Source organism: Zalophus californianus, chromosome 16, assembly GCF_009762305.2.
Source record: "Zalophus californianus isolate mZalCal1 chromosome 16, mZalCal1.pri.v2, whole genome shotgun sequence".
NCBI classification, from domain to species: domain Eukaryota; kingdom Metazoa; phylum Chordata; class Mammalia; order Carnivora; family Otariidae; genus Zalophus; species Zalophus californianus.
In genome coordinates this window covers 9,954,038-9,970,227 of record NC_045610.1, presented here as the reverse complement: position 1 = coordinate 9,970,227, position 16,190 = coordinate 9,954,038, and the positions used below count along the sequence as shown (strand labels likewise).

Genomic DNA, 16,190 nt, shown 5'->3' with positions numbered 1-16,190 from the left:
TAGAGTTTCAGTTTTGCAAGACGAAAGGGTTCTGGAGATGAGTGGTGGTGATGTTCACACAACTGTGTGAATATATGTTCTTAATGCCACTGAACTGTGTACTTAAAAATGCTTTTAGCAGCTTTGTAACAGTGAAAAACTAGGAACACCCTGGAGTTAAATTGTGGTATCTGCATATAGCAGAATACTACAGAGCAGCCAAAGTAGCTAAATTAGATCTACTGCCTACATTTACCAACACAGCTGAATCTCAAAAACAATTATTAAAAGAAAAAAAAAAGGAAGTTGCATGGTGATATGCAGAGTATGATATTTACATAAAATCTAAAAACATGTGCCTTAGTCTGTTCAGGCTGCTATAAAAGAATACAATGGACTGAGTGGTTTATAAACAACAGAAACTTATTTCTTACAGTTCTAGAGGCCAGGAAGTCGAATCTTCTGGCAGATTCAGTGCCTGGTGAGGGCCTGCTTCCTGATTCATGGATGGCCATCTCTCTGTGTCCTCACATGGGTACGGCATAAGGCGGCTCTCTGGAGTCTTTTTTTTTTTTTTAAGATTTTAGTTTTAAGTAATCTCTACACCCAACGTGGGGCTCAAACTTACAACACTGAGATCAAGAGTCACATGCTCTACCCACTGCACCAGCCAGGTGCCCCTTTGGAGTCTCTTTTATAAGGGCACTAATCTCATTCTACAGGGTTCTGCTTTCATGACCTAATTACCTTCCAAAGGCCCCACTTCCAAATACCATCACACTGGGGATTAAGATTCAGCATATGAATGTTGGAGGGACGTATTCAGTTTATAGCAGCATGTAATATATATGGAAACATAAATGTACAGTATTATCTTCAAAAGGTGTCGGGGGGGGGTGGGCAGATACCTGGGTGGTGCAGCCAGTTAACATCCAACTCTTGGTTTTGGCTCAGGTTGTGATCTCAGGATTATAAGGTCCAGCCCCACATTGGGCTCTTCGCTCAGGTGCCAAGTTGGCTTAAGACTTTCTCTCCCTCCTCCTCTGCCCCTCCCCCCCCACTCTCTCTCTCAAATAAAATAAATAAATCTTAAAAAAAAAAAGTTATGGGGCACCTGGGTGGCTCAGTCATTAAGCGTCTGCCTTCGGCTCAGGTCATGATCCCAGGGTCCTGGGATCAAGCCCCACATCGGGCTCCCTGCTCCACGGGAAGCCTGCTTCTCCCTCTCCCACTTCCCCTGCTTGTGTTCCCTCTCTCGTGTCTCTGTCAAAGAAATAAATAAAACCTAAAATAAAATGTATAACCTAAAAAAAAAAAGAAAAAAGAAATAAATAAATTTTTAAAAAGTTACAGGGGCACCTGGGTGGCTCATTCGGTTAAGTGTCTGCTTTTGGCTCAGGTCACAATCTCAGGGTCCTGGGACTGAGCCCCATGAGCAGGGAGCCCGCTTCTCCCTCTCCCTCTCCTCTGCCTCTCCCCCTGCTCCTGCTCTCTCAAATAAATAAAATCTTAAAAAAAGTTATATACTGAGTGATTCCATCATTCTCAAAGTAACAACATTACAAAGATGCTGAACATTATCAACAACAGCCAAACTACGGAAAGAACCCAAATGTCTATAGACTGATGAACGGACAAAGATGTGGTATATACACGTACAAGGAATACTACTCAACCATCAAAAAGAATGAAATCTTGTCATTTGCAATGATGTGGTTGGAGCTAGACAGTATTATGCTGAGTGAAATAGAGAAAGAAATACCATATGATTTCACTCATATGTGGAATTTAAAAAACAAACCAGAGGAACATATGGGCAGGAAAGTAAAGATGCAGAACAGATTAGTGCTTGCCTGGCCTTGGCGGTAAGGGGTGGAAGAAGCTTGTGACAGTAAAGTAGTAGTAGGGATCCTTGTGATGAAACAGTTCTGTGTCTTGATCCTGGTGATGGTTACATGAATCTATCCAACTGATAAAACTGCAGAGATACTAAAGTGAATGTAAAACTGCTGAAATCTCGGGCGCCTGGGTGCCTCAGATGGTTAAGCGTCTGCCTTCGGCTCAGGTTATGATCCCAGGGTCCTGGGACTGAGTCCCACATTGGGCTCCTTGCTCAGCAGGGAGTCTGCTTCTCCCTCTGCCTCTCCCCCTGCTTTCTCTCTCTCGCAAATGAATAAATAAAATCTTAAAAAAAAAAAAACTGCTGAAATCTGAATAAGGTCTCCAGATTGTACCGCTGTTATTTTCCTGCTTCTGATATTGTACTGTAGTTATGTAATGTGCTACTGATATGGGAAACAAAGGCAAAAGAAAAATGAAATTTCCTTACTACTTGCAGCCCATTGACAAGTCCTTGAAACAGGTAAAGTGAGCTTCCTCCGGGAGCTCAGCTGCCTTGATGCTGACCCTTTGCTAGGGCAAAAGGCAATCTTAGCCAGACCCCCCAGAGTCCTATAAGTCTACTTTTTTTTTTTTAAGATTTTATTTATTTATTTGACAGAGAGAGACACAGCGAGAGCAGGAACACAAGCAGGGGGAGTGGGGGGAGGGAGAAGCAGGCTTCCTGCCAAGCAGGAAGCCCAATGCGGGGCTTGATCCCAGGACCCTGGGATCATGACCTGAGCCAAAGGCAGATGCTTAACGACTGAGCCACCCAGGCGCCCCTAAGTCTACTTTAAACATACAGAAATTCCTTTGGAAACTTCCTTGATCTCTATTCCCAGAGACACATGTTAGCAATCATCCTCTAAGCATATGGCTCACTGATATACACCTGAAGTGTCTCTTGACTAAGGTTTCATTAAACGGTAATAAATGACCTTTTCCTAACAATAGCTAGCCCCCTCAAGGTCCTGGAAACCTTGCTTCCAAAATTCCTTAGAGACTTAAGCTTCCCTCACCCCCTCCCAACTTGAAAGTCTATAATCAGTCACCTGTCATAACCCCAGTGCAGCTCAGCTCTTTCTGCCCCTGGGCCCGTCCCTGTGCTTTAATAAAACCACCTTTTTGCACCAAAGATGTCTCAAGAACTCTTTCTTGACGTGTGTTTCGAACCCCAACATTTCCACATCATCAGCATTGGGGAAAATTGGATGAAGGGTATAATAAGACTTCTCTGTACTATTTTGGCAACTTGTTGCAAATCTATAATTGTTTAAAAATAAAAAATAAATATTAGGGAAGTGCAAATCAAAACCACAGTAAGGTATCACCTCACACCCATTAGTACCAAGTATTGGTAGGATATAGAGAAACTGGAACCCTTGTACATGGCTGATGGCTATGTAAAATTGTGTAGTCATTATGGAAAATGGTATGGAGGTTCCTCAAAAAATTAAAAACAGAATTACCATATAATCCAGCAATCCCCCTTCTGAGGATATATTCAAAGGAACTGAAAACAGGATCTCAGAGAGATATTTGCACACCCATATTCACTGCAACATTATTCACAATGGCCAATAGGTGGAAGAGACCCAAATATCCATAAGCAGATAAATACAATATGGTATATTCATACAATGGACTATTAACCTTAAAAAACAAAGAAATTTGTCACATGTATGGATGAAGCCTGAAGACATTATACTAAATGAAATAAGCCAGTCATCAAATAAAAACAAATACTGTTATGAATCCACTTTTATAATGTATCTAAAGTAATCAGAACCATAGAAACAGAAGGAAGAATAGTGGGTACCAGGGCCTGGAGGTGGGTGGAAATGGGGAGTGGTAGTTAAGTGGGTATAGGGTTTCAGTTTTACAAGATGAAAAAATTCTAGGGGCGCCTGGGTGGCTGAGTCAGTTGCGTGTCTGCCTTCAGGTCATAATCCCAGGGTCCTGGGATCGAGCCTCATATCGAGCTCCCTGCTCAGCAGAGAGCCTGCCTCTCCTTCTCCCTCTGCTGCTCCCCCTGCTTGTGCTCTCTCTCTTTCCCTCTGTCAAATAAATGAATGAAATCTTTCAAAAAAAAAAAAAGATGAAAAAATTCTAGAGCTCTATAACACAATAATGTGAAATATAATTAATACCACTTAACTGTACACTTAAAAATGGAAAAATGAGGGCGCCTGGGTGGCTCAGTTGTTAAGTGGCTGCCTTCGGCTCAGGTCATGATCACAGGGTCCTGGGATCAAGTCCCACATCGGGCTCCCTGCTCAGCGGGAAGCCTGCATCTCCCTCTCCCACTCCCCTTGCTTGTGTTCCTGCTCTCGCTGTCTCTCTCTGTCAAATAAAATCTTTAAAAAATAATAATAAAAATAAATAAATAAATGGAAAGAGGATAAATTTTATAGTATTTTTTTTTAAGCTGAAGCAAAATAACAAAATGTTCGATTTAATAAAGTTGGGTGCTGGTTATATGGTGTTGGTTATAGTATCTCCAATTTTCATTTATGTAATATTCCATAATAAACATTTTAAAGTAGCTATGTTTTATTGGACAGATTTCATAATTTTAAGGCCCAATGTAAAGACAATACAGAAATTTTTCCCTGTGTTCATTTGGACATCCAATATCAAAGTTTCTAACTTGCTGGTAATGAATCAGGAGTCTCATAATTCTATTGAGATAAATGACAAGCCAGCGATTAACTCCGTATTTTATATATCAGATGATAATGTCCAGAAAACAACCGTGAATTTATCATTGGAAGCACAGTTTTCTCACAGATTTTTATTAAAAGACATCTAGCCAAGTAAAATGACTTAGATTCTTTGTTTTTTTCTTTTTAAAAGGAACTGCCTAGGCAAAAAACATTTGCCTACGGAAAATAAATGCTGGCTTTTTGCTGTGTATTTTGATGCCTGAGGCTGTCACGAAACTGGGGTGGTTTTTTTCCAATTGAACAAAAGGTAAAATTGCAATTCATTCACTGAACAAACATATTGAGCACAATGCCAAGTATTATGCTAAATTATCAAATTCCCGGTCTTTGGAGAAGGATTTTGTCATCCTATTCTCTAATTTGTTTACAAATTATCTTTTACAATTTGCTACCAGAAATGACCTTATTACTAGATGTTTACTTGATAAACAGACCATAAAAAATTCACCTTGTTTTACAAGGACAGCGCTTGTCTTCCTTGTGAAAACATTTTGCTTTGTTCAGGTTACCAAACGTCCCACTTTGGGAAACCATTAAACCAGGATGCTGTATGACTAAATTGGTTCTGGCAATCGCTAGAAGCCCGGAATGAAGTCATCCTATACGTCAGGAGATCTCCATTCTAGATTATTCTGCCACGCAACCTCTGTGACTCAGGAGAAGCTGTTAACTGGTGACACAAGCTCAGACTCATTGTTAGTCTAACAAAAATTTAAATTCATACTTTGTGAAAAAGAAACCTTTCGTCAGCGACCTCCAAGTCCAAAATGATCTTAAAGAAACTTTTTAATTTTTATCTGTTATTCAAGTAAATCGATCTTACCAAGTTTTAGCTCATCTAACTTAAGCTTTGTTAACGCATCATATACCTATCTATACCGTAAAGTCATTGACATCGTTTTGGCATATAATGCTTAGAAATGCTATATTTTAATGACTAACGACCTTTTCTAAGTGGTATGTAGCCGATTGGCATTAACGTGCAAATCTTCAGACTACTCCTTACTTAGGAAGGTTGGTATTACGCCACAAACAGCCCTGCATGTTTATTTACACCCCCGGCTCAATGACTCAGACTCTGGCCACGTGTCACCGAGATCCCAATGCCCCTGCCTTACTCACGTTCCTCGGGTTATCTCCTTGCGGGACATGGGGCCACACCCAGGGCGTAGGGAAACCAGCCAGAGGGGTCGTAGCTGGGAAACTCCTCCTTTACTGTCGCTTGAACGACAAACACGTTTACGGGAGAAACACTATTTTCTTGTACACGAATTCCACGTCCCCCGAAGCGGGTTTTCGGCTGCCCCATCCGCAGCTCTCTTTTTCCCCAACCAGAGTTCGGTGAAACCACAAGGTGGGGAAGAGACTGCAGGTTTCGCCGGAGCCAGACCTCAGCCCGCCACCGTTGTCACCGGGAGCCCGAGCCTCGCCTCTCTGGGCCTCCGCCGGGGGAGGCCGAGCACCGCCGCCCCCTCCCCCCCCGCCACGGTCCCGCCACCAGCGTCTAGCTTACAGACTCTCCTCGGAGCCCTTGTGGGAATCGAGGACAAAAGCATTCTGACTCTTTAAAAAAAAGTGTCATTAAAGCTCCTTCACCCTGCTATAAGCTAGTGCAAAAATAAAACCAGCCAGTACGGTTCGCGTTAAGATGGGGGTGGGGGCAGGTTGTGCTTCCACAGCAGACATTAACAAAAAAACCAGCAGCGGGCCGCGCCGCTGAGCGCCTCCGAACCAGAACCGGGACGGCCTTCCCGGGAAAGTCGCCGCGGAGGACCGTTTATCCTCACGTAAAGCCGGAAAAACCTAAGAATTAAGTGGGGGTTGGGACTTCGGAGGCGGGAGCAAAGGACCCCTCCTCCCTCTCCGGCCGGAAGCACCCTTTTCGCAAAGGCGCGCCTCTGTGGCGCACGCGCACTGAGTTACTTAGCAACGTCGGCGCTAAACCACCTCAGCTGGGAGCCCAGCAACAACCGAGGCGCCGCGTCTCCCGCCAATCAGCGCCGGCCTCGCCTTCATACGCTTCACCAATCAGCGCCGGCGCCGCAAGGAAGTTTCGAGAGCTTTCGAGGGAGGACCCCTTAACTCAAATCCATCCGCCAGATATTATTCCTACTTTTTCTTAAGGGAGGAGACGAGTCGCCTGGAAAAGAGGGGAGCTGATTTTTTAGGGTTCTTTCTTCGGCTCTGAGGAACTTGGGGCTCAGTGGCAGGGTCTAATTGAGCCGCGGGAGGTGGGGCCGACGGAACTACTTTCAGCAGCGTACGGACACGGCGGCTACGTGGGCAGTGATGAGTGACGCAACAGACGCCGCATAAATTTCAGCCCCGCGGAGCCGCGGGCGTTCAGGAGCGGCTGGCGTTGTAGGTTGTCGGTCTGTTGCGGCCTGGGTGACTCGACGTGATTGCGTCCAGTGTCTTTGCGTTCGCTAACAGGTACTGGCTGGCAGCCTTCGAGACCGAGGAGGAGTGGAGAGGGGCCCTGAGTGAGCCCAGGCTGGCGGATTCGGGGGTCGGGAGGGGCCCCTCAGGGAAGGGGGTTGGGGGAGGGGAGGGCGAGGTGACGCTGCGCTGCGGCGCCGGGCCTTTCCGGAAGAGTGGGCCTTGTTTACGTGTAGGGAGCGGGGGCGGTTGGCGCGCGCGCCGGCAGAGACCAACCGACGCTCAACCAATGGAGATTCCATCGCATCTGCTTCAGCGGGGGAAGGCGGAAAGGAGGTAGTCTAGTGTGATTCCCAAAACTGTCTGGATTTTGAATCCCAATGCGGTGAAAGGGTCCCACCTCATTTTTGTTCAAACAGCAGTTTCCATCACCCAGTTTCGTGGGTTCCCCCCCCCAATCTTACGTATTAACTCAGGTTTTGGGAATATGTCGGGGGTGTGGGGGAAGACGATTTAGCGAAGGGTCTAGAGTAGTTAAGATTCTGGATATTAACCTTTGGGGTTCTTTCCTTTTTTAGGGGCCTTCCCGTTTTTAAGTTGAAGCCTTGACTAAAAATTGTTTTCGGCAGCTAATTTAAGAAGACTAGTAAAGGAGGGGGTTGTGAGCGACGTTAATGTGGTTAAAGCACTTGGAAGATGAAATAGTTAGCTTTGGAGAATTGGTTATATCTGTAGGTGTTTTTTAAGGATTCATTTATTTTAGAAGTAGGGGAGAGAGCGAGAATCCCAAGCCGGCTCCATGCTCAGCGCAGAGCCTGACTCGGGGCGTCCATATCATGACCTGAGCAGACACAGAGTCAGACGCTAAACCCACTGAGCCACCTAGGCGCCCTGGTAATACAAAGATCTTGAGATGGTATACAAACATTGTCTTTTTAAAATCTAGGTCAAAATGCAGATCTTCGTGAAGACCCTGACCGGCAAGACCATCACCCTGGAGGTGGAGCCCAGTGACACCATCGAAAATGTGAAGGCCAAGATCCAAGATAAAGAGGGCATCCCCCCTGACCAACAGAGGCTTATCTTTGCCGGCAAGCAGCTGGAAGATGGCCGCACTCTTTCTGATTACAACATCCAGAAAGAGTCGACCCTGCACCTGGTCCTGCGCCTGAGGGGTGGCATGCAGATCTTCGTGAAGACCCTGACGGGCAAGACCATCACCCTGGAGGTGGAGCCCAGTGACACCATCGAAAATGTGAAGGCCAAGATCCAGGATAAAGAGGGCATCCCCCCTGACCAGCAGAGGCTCATTTTTGCAGGCAAGCAGCTGGAAGATGGCCGCACTCTTTCTGATTACAACATCCAGAAAGAGTCGACCCTGCACCTGGTCCTGCGCCTGAGGGGTGGCATGCAGATCTTCGTGAAGACCCTGACGGGCAAGACCATCACCCTGGAGGTGGAGCCCAGTGACACCATCGAAAACGTGAAGGCCAAGATCCAAGATAAAGAGGGTATCCCCCCTGACCAGCAGAGGCTTATCTTTGCTGGCAAGCAGCTGGAAGATGGCCGCACTCTTTCTGATTACAACATCCAGAAAGAGTCGACCCTGCACCTGGTCCTGCGCCTGAGGGGTGGCATGCAGATCTTCGTGAAGACCCTGACCGGCAAGACCATCACCCTGGAGGTGGAGCCCAGTGACACCATCGAAAATGTGAAGGCCAAGATCCAGGATAAAGAGGGCATCCCCCCTGACCAGCAGAGGCTCATTTTTGCAGGCAAGCAGCTGGAAGATGGCCGCACTCTTTCTGATTACAACATCCAGAAAGAGTCGACCCTGCACCTGGTCCTGCGCCTGAGGGGTGGCATGCAGATCTTCGTGAAGACCCTGACCGGCAAGACCATCACCCTGGAGGTGGAGCCCAGTGACACCATCGAAAACGTGAAGGCCAAGATCCAAGATAAAGAGGGCATCCCCCCTGACCAGCAGAGGCTTATCTTTGCCGGCAAGCAGCTGGAAGATGGCCGCACTCTTTCTGATTACAACATCCAGAAAGAGTCGACTCTCCACCTGGTTCTCCGTCTTAGGGGTGGCTGTTAATTCTTCAGTCTTGAATTCATAGTGCCCAGTGATGGTATTGCTCTGCACTATAGCCATTTGCCCCAGTTTAAGTTTAGAAATTACCAGTTTCAGTAATAGCTGAATCACTGGTTTTCTCAATAGCTGTTCAAAATGTTAATAAAAGTTCTGTTGCATGGTAGCATATTTGGTGTCTGTCGTGAAATTAATGTAGTGGCGTGGGGACTCTCAACCTGCTTAAAACCTCTGTTCAAGGAAGGGACTTAGCATTCAGAATGTCAGTTTCAACAAGATAAGTCATTTTGGTTAAGAAAAAGGTATGTTGAGTTGAAAATTTGTCCTTCATTCAAGGTCATTTATGAGTTAATGATTTTGATGTAATGGGAAACCATTTCAGATGTATTGCACAATTAAAAACTACCGAATATGGAGGCTTACTGAGGGAAAGCAAACTTGCCTACCTTCCCCTCAAATAGTGGTAAACTAAGGTAAGCATTGAAAAGAAATTTTGGTTGAGGCTGCTGGGTTGTGCTGCCAAGTGCTGTGATTATTGGTTGACTGCTATTCTTGCTGTCTAGTGCATTACACTCAAGTTCTGACCATAGGTTGTGAGACCCTTAATTTTTTTCTCCAGTACATGAACTCCGAGCCAAGAATGAAGTGGAGTCCTGGTCAACAGGTTTGAAAGAACTCAAAGGTTTGAGAGTATCCTGATCTAAGGCAGCTTGCTGATTTTGGTTTTAGGCAGCAAGTGAAGGTGGTTCCTAAAAGTAAGCTGTGCCCAATATGGGGCTTGAACTCAAGGCTGTTGAGATCAAGTTGCATGTTCTAACTGCTAGGCACTTCTCTCCCCCGCCTCCTTCATTGGTTTTTAACTGATTAGCTTTACATTTTTGTTAAGGAGAATGATAAAACAGCAAATATATCTGAGACTTGATAAAAATCTACTTTTGTGTGAGCCAGACAGTAAGCTGTTCTTAAATTTCCATACCAATAAACACTAGGTGTATGTTTCCAATACTAAAGTTTGAAGGAGTAAGAATCTACTTGTATGGGAGGGGGGTACTCATTATTTTTTTTTTTAAAGATTTTATTTATCTGAGAGCGAGAATGAGAGAGAGAGCGCGCACATGAGAGGGGGGAGGGTCAGAGGGAGAAGCAGACTCCCTGCTGAGCAGGGAGCCCGATGTGGGATTCGATCCCGTCATGACCTGAGCCGAAGGCAGTCGCTTAACCAACTGAGCCACCCAGGCGCCCGGGGTACCCTTTATTAATGCCTTAAATTCTCTACCTCTTTGCCCTTCACAATTCCTGTACTGTAACTTCTGTAAATAGCAAATGGGCTTTTCAACTTTGGACAAAATTGGGAGTTGCAGTGAGTGCAATGAAAGGGGAAGTTGGAAGCCCTCTTGAGTTTTCCCAAGTTAATGCTAGTAGGAAAATAAAAACGTGGGATTTCAAGTATGCTGTTAGAGCATTTTTTTTTCTTTTTTGATTGATTTGACAGCATAGCAGGGAGAGAGGCAGAGAGAGAAGCTGGAAGCCTGACATGGGGACTTGATCCCGGGACTCTGGAATGCAGATGCCTAACCAACTGAGCCACCCAGGCACCCATGGGAGTAAACATCTTAAATCACCCAGAGGTGTGTCATAAGGAAGCCGCTGTACATCATGTCTAGAAACAGTTGTGATAGTCCAGGTATAGATGACAGTGGTTTCCTGCATAATTTTGGGAACTGTCTTACTGGTAGTTTTTCTGCCCTAGAAATCCACTTAAACTTGAATGTAAAATACTAAATTGGAGTACTGAACTAAGGGTTTCTTTTTAAGTTAGACACTGGGAATACTATTTAATGGACTGTTTCAGTGACTATTTCAACACCTTAGAGTGGTAATAAAATGCTTGGGCCAGAGGGCAAAAACAGCTATATTAAACCTTTGGAGGTGGTGATGAAAAATAAATCCTTCCTCAGATATAAAAGAACATTTATTTTTTTTAAGATTATTTATTTGACAGCGAGAGAGGGAACACAAGCAGGACAAGTGGGAGAGGGAGAAGCAGGCCTCCTGCGGAGCAGGAAGCCCGATGCAGGGCTCCATCCCAGGACCCTGGGATCATGACCCAAGCCGAAGGCAGACGCTTAACAACTGAGCCACCCAGGCGCCCCACCATTTTATTTTATTTTTAAAGATTTAACAGATGCACAGCGAGAGACAGAACACAAGCAGGACGAGTGGGAGAGGGAGAAGCAGGCCTTCCCACTGAGCAGGGATCCCGATGCGGGGCTCGATCCCAGGACCCTGGGATCATGACCGGAGCCAAAGGCAGACGCTTAATGACTGAGCCACTCAGGTGCCCCCCCCCCCCCCCCCCGGCATTTACTTTTAGATGGGAAGGATTTCACTCTTGGAAAATGACATCCTTTTCCATTCCCAAAATTTTACAGTTGACTTGCGCAACTCTAGTTAAGCCAGGAGCTCAAATCCAAGAGTCCTGCCAACTATGGGTTAGATATCTCAAGATCCACGATGTTTTATTAGATTCCATTTCAGCATGTCCTCAAACTAGTGCTTTCAAGCAGGCTATTTGGTGAATATTCAGCAGAATAAGGACAGGCCTTTTGCTACAAGTGAAGCTGGGTTTCAAAGATCAGCCTTGTTCTTTCCCACGTTTTGCTTTACACTTAATAAAACCCTTGATTTGAAAACCTTTGAAAGTATTTCACTGACCTGGATGGTCTGCCTTCGGCTCAGGTCATGGTCCCAGGGTCCTGGGATCGAGCCCTGCATCGGGCTCCCTGCTCAGCAGGAAGTCTGCTTCTCCCTCTCCCACTCCCCCTTGCTGTGTTCCCTCTCTGCTGTCTCTCTCTGTCAAATAAATAAAATCTTATTTTTTTAAAGATTTTATTTATTTGAGAGAGAATGAGAGCACAAGAGGGAAGAGGGTCAGAGGGAGAAGCAGACTCCCTGCTGAGCAGGGAGCCCAATGCGGGACTTGATCCTGGGACTCCAGGATCATGACCTGAGCCGAAGGCAGTCACTTAACCAACTGAGCCACCCAGGCACCCAAAATAAAGTCTTAAAAAAATATATATATATTTCACTGAATAAAAATCCAGTGCTGGTTTGGGCAATAGGACTTGCACAGTTACATTATTTCTCCCAAATCTGCGCTGTCTTGACAGGCTTGCAGCTCTATGTAGTCTTGTGAATCTCAAAGATTTCAGCTTATACTGTTTAATTTTCTCAGAATCTCTTTCTATAGGGGTTCCCTACAAATTCATGGGTTTAGCAAATCCTCTCTGCACACAACTTGAAATTTGACCAAGGGGAATGCTCTCTGTGTGTTGGTATTCAACAACCTTGCTATTAGTTGAGTTTGGGAAATGAGTTTATCGCTCGTGGCCTCAAACCTTGCGCTACACTGAACAAAATTGAGGCCAATTATACTTTGTGGCTCCTGTTCACTTCTCTTGACTACCAGTAAGGTACCAGCAATGCCAGGAGAAATGTGACTGGGAATGGAGTTTTGCTTTTGGGATGTTATAGGAAGGGATGGGAGAGGTGATAAAGATTTGTTCATGTATCTGAATCCAAGACAACTCATTTTTATCACCTATTCAACTTAATGTTCTTTGTCCACCTAGAGTTAGTTCCTCATCTAACTGCGAAGAGATACAGTTCTCACTTGCAGTGTTAGTCTAGATGCCAAAAAGTCCATGGGAAGGAAGAGACCTATATTCTGCTACAGTCTGTGGGTGCAAGTACCCCACCTGCCTTTTAAGGAAATGTTTCCCTTCTACTTAGGAATCCAATAAAAGAAGGGTTTCTGTTAATACATTCTTCCTGGAAGAGTGCTCATACCTGTGTGCAAACATGTGCTAAAAGAGGGGCCCCTGGCTGGGTCAGTCAGTACAGCATGTGACTCTTGATCTTGGGAGTTGTAAGTTCGAGCCCCATGTTGGGTGTAGAGATCACTTATAATCTTAGAAAGTGCTAAAAACTTGCTTCGTATACTGAAGGCAGTAGGTCGCAGGTGCCAGTCTATCCCGATTCCACTCCAAGATAGTTTTTGCCAGTTCTTGGTGAAATGAAATAAAAAAAAGAACACAGTGAATTTTGCATAATTTAAAAGGTTATATGCCCTTGGTGTGTAAAGATGTTACAGTGGACTGATTGAGAATGTGGCTCTGGAGACAAGACTACTTGAGTTCAAATCGCTCCACCACCTACTGGCTTGTAACCTTGGGCAACTAATTTATCCTGTTACATCAGATTCCTCATCTATAAAAATAGTGTTAATTACACCCATCTCAGAATAGTTAGGAGGATTACATGTTAAAGTGCTTAAAACAATGCGAACACTTGCCTAGTGCTTATAATGCTATTTATTGCACAAACAAAATTGGAAATGACCTAATTGCCCACGAAAGAGTGGTTACATTATAATAATGCAATAATGAATGCAGGAGGTAGGAACTGACATGGAATAACATTCAAGTAAGTGAAAAATGCTCTAGAGAATAATGTGTATGTGTGCATAAACATGCGGAAAGGTGGACCCCTGTTTAACATTGGCTGCTTCAGGAGGGTAAAGGGGAATGTATTTTAATTTTGGGGGGTGCGGGCCCTCAGAAGTTGAGGGGAAAAGTTCACTCCAGCCAGTAGGTCTCACCCAACCCCTATAATTGATTCTAGCATCTACTCTTCTGACCACCAAACACCTACCAGGACTCCTCTTAAGGAATATTTTTACCTTCAGAAAATTCTGGTTTCAGTGTTTCCCAAACTTTGTTCTCCAAACCACAACCACTGTGAAAAGGATGCTGTGGTCACAAGAGCTCGGGAGGTTGTTGTCTCCCTCGTGGAGACTTACAATGTTCACTAGCAGGTTAAAGGCTCTAAGTTTTGTTTTGAAGAACTGGTTTGATGTTTAACCCAGTGTTTTCCAATAGAAACAATGTTCAAGCCACGACCTCTCCCCTGCCTCCCTGACTAGTACTGCGGATGGTGCTTGATTCCAGTATTAATTTTTTTTAAAGATTTTATTTATTTAAGATAGAGAAAGAGCAAGAAAGCTGCAGAGGGAGAGAGAAGCAGACCCCCTGCTGAGCAGTGAGCCCGCTGTGGGGCTCAATCCCAGGATCCCAGGATCATAACCCAAGTCGAAGGCAGACGCTTAATTAACCACCTTAGCCACCCAGGTGCCCATCATTCACCTAATTTTATTACAGTATATTGTTATGATTGTCCTATTTTATTGTTAAGCTCTTACTGTGCCTAATTTACAAATTAAACTTTATCATAGGTATATACATTTAGGAAAAAACATGGTATATGTAGGGTTTAGTATTACCTGCAGTTTCGGACATCCACTTGGGGGTCTTGGGATGTATTCCCCACAGATAAGGGGGAGACTACTGTAGACACCTTTTATATGTTGTTTTTTAACAGTTTTTATATGGTTTTTTGACATTAATTTTTTACGTGAATTACCTGTTCACATCTTTGCCCATTCTTAACTATTATTTGTAGGACCTCTTTATATATTCTAAAAAGTAATAATCTAACTTATAATTGTGGTAAACAGGGTCTTTCATACTATTATTTCACCCTTTGCTTATGGTGTTTTGTAAAAACAGAAGTTTTGGATTTTTTAAGCTTTTTTTTTTTTAATTTAAATTTTACTCAGGTAACACAGTGCAATATTGGTTTCCGGTGTAGAATTCACTGATTCATCACTTACATACAACACCCAGTGCTCATCACAAAAAGTGCCCCCCTTAAAACCCTTCACCAATCTATCCCATCCCCTCCCCTTTCTTTCTTTCTTTTTTTTTTTTTAAGAAATCTCTACACACAACATGGGGTTTGAACTCAGAACCCTGAGATCAAGAGTCGCATTCTCCACTGACCAAGCCAGCCAGGTGCCCCCAGAAGTTTTGAATTTGAAAAAGAATCTGGTGGGGCGCCTGGGTGGCTCAGCTGGTTGAGCATCCCACCTGTGATTTTAGCTCAGGTCATGATCTCAGGGTCATGTTGATGGTGCCCTGCCTCAGGCTCTGTGCTCAGTGGGGACTCTGCTCCAGATTCTCTCTCCTTCTTCCTTTGCCCCTACCCCTGTGCTCTCTCTCTGTCTCTAAAATAATAAATAAATCTTAAAAAAAATCTGGCAATCTTTTTCTTTATGAGTTTTGGGCCAAAAAAATAAGTGAATGTGTAAGGCTTTTAATAACCATTTATGACACACATTTTTATTTTTTTTAATTTTTTTAAAGTATTTATTTATTTGACAGAGAGAGACACAGCAAGAGAGGGAACACAAGCAGGGGGAGTCGGAGAGGGAGAAGCAGGCTTTCCCGCGGAGCAGGGAGCCTGATGTGGGGCTCGATCCCAGGACCCTGGGACCACAACCCGAGCCAAAGGCAGACACTCAACAACTGAGCCACCCAGGTGCCCCAAGAGCTCATTGTATGTTACGGATATTTACTCTTTGCTGCATATGTTGCAATTTTGTTTAGTGGTTGCATTGTAGAATTTCAGGAATTTCCCTGTGATTATGAGGTATTTAAGACCGTTTGCCAGCATCCCAAACACACAATCCCACTTTTTCACATCGTTTTCCATCCACACCAACAGATATTTGTATAATCAGGTGTTATTTAGCAGCTCCTTGAGTGGTCCCAGAGCTGCACCCTTTCCTCCTACTCCTGGCACTGGAACAAGGATCTAGGCTCCATGTGAAGAGGTGGCATCCAAAGGAGCCTGAAGAAAAGGTGAGTTTAGCAGAGCCAGGCATCCATCGGTCTGCTGCAGGGATGGATGTAAACTTCCTGCTGGAAGAGGGTGGGTGCGGGTAAGCTCTAGGACCAAGTGGCTCTGCTCAGAGTGGAAGAAACTGACCGAAGCATTCAGCAAAGGGAATGTGCAAATCCCCGGGGAAGAGAAGGAGAATGCCATCTCCCCACCATGCCCAGCAGACCAAGTTCACCACCTCTCATCTTGCAGATCAGCTGGCAGCCTCCAACACCTCTAGCTTCCCCTTGACTTCCTGGGAAGCGGCCCCTCAGCACCTCCCACGCCCATGAAAGTGGCTTTTCCCAGCATCAGACCTGAATGTAATTTCCTTTTGAAGCTGAGGTAGCCTG

At 44.7% G+C, this 16,190-nt stretch overlaps 1 protein-coding gene across 2 annotated transcripts; it reads left to right on the top strand.

Annotated features, from left to right (window-relative positions):
- The first annotated feature begins 6,624 nt into the window (after window positions 1–6,624).
- On the top strand, window positions 6,625–9,228 carry UBB (ubiquitin B). 2 transcript variants are annotated; one of them, XM_027625505.2, is made up of 2 exons: window positions 6,625–7,019; window positions 7,912–9,228. In XM_027625505.2, the coding sequence occupies exon 2, from the start codon at window positions 7,918–7,920 to the stop codon at window positions 9,061–9,063; it is 1,146 nt and encodes a 381-aa protein (XP_027481306.1). In that variant the 5' UTR covers window positions 6,625–7,019; window positions 7,912–7,917; the 3' UTR covers window positions 9,064–9,228. The 2 variants fall into 2 exon arrangements, with proteins under 2 accessions (XP_027481306.1, XP_027481307.1); XM_027625506.2 differs by lacking the exon at window positions 6,625–7,019 and adding an exon at window positions 7,164–7,301.
- Window positions 9,229–16,190: the final 6,962 nt, after the last annotated feature.

What these genes read in the sequence shown, in the direction of transcription:
- UBB (XM_027625505.2), top strand. Translation starts at nt 7,918, where the DNA reads ATGCAGATCTTCGTGAAGACCCTGACCGGCAAGACCATCACCCTGGAG.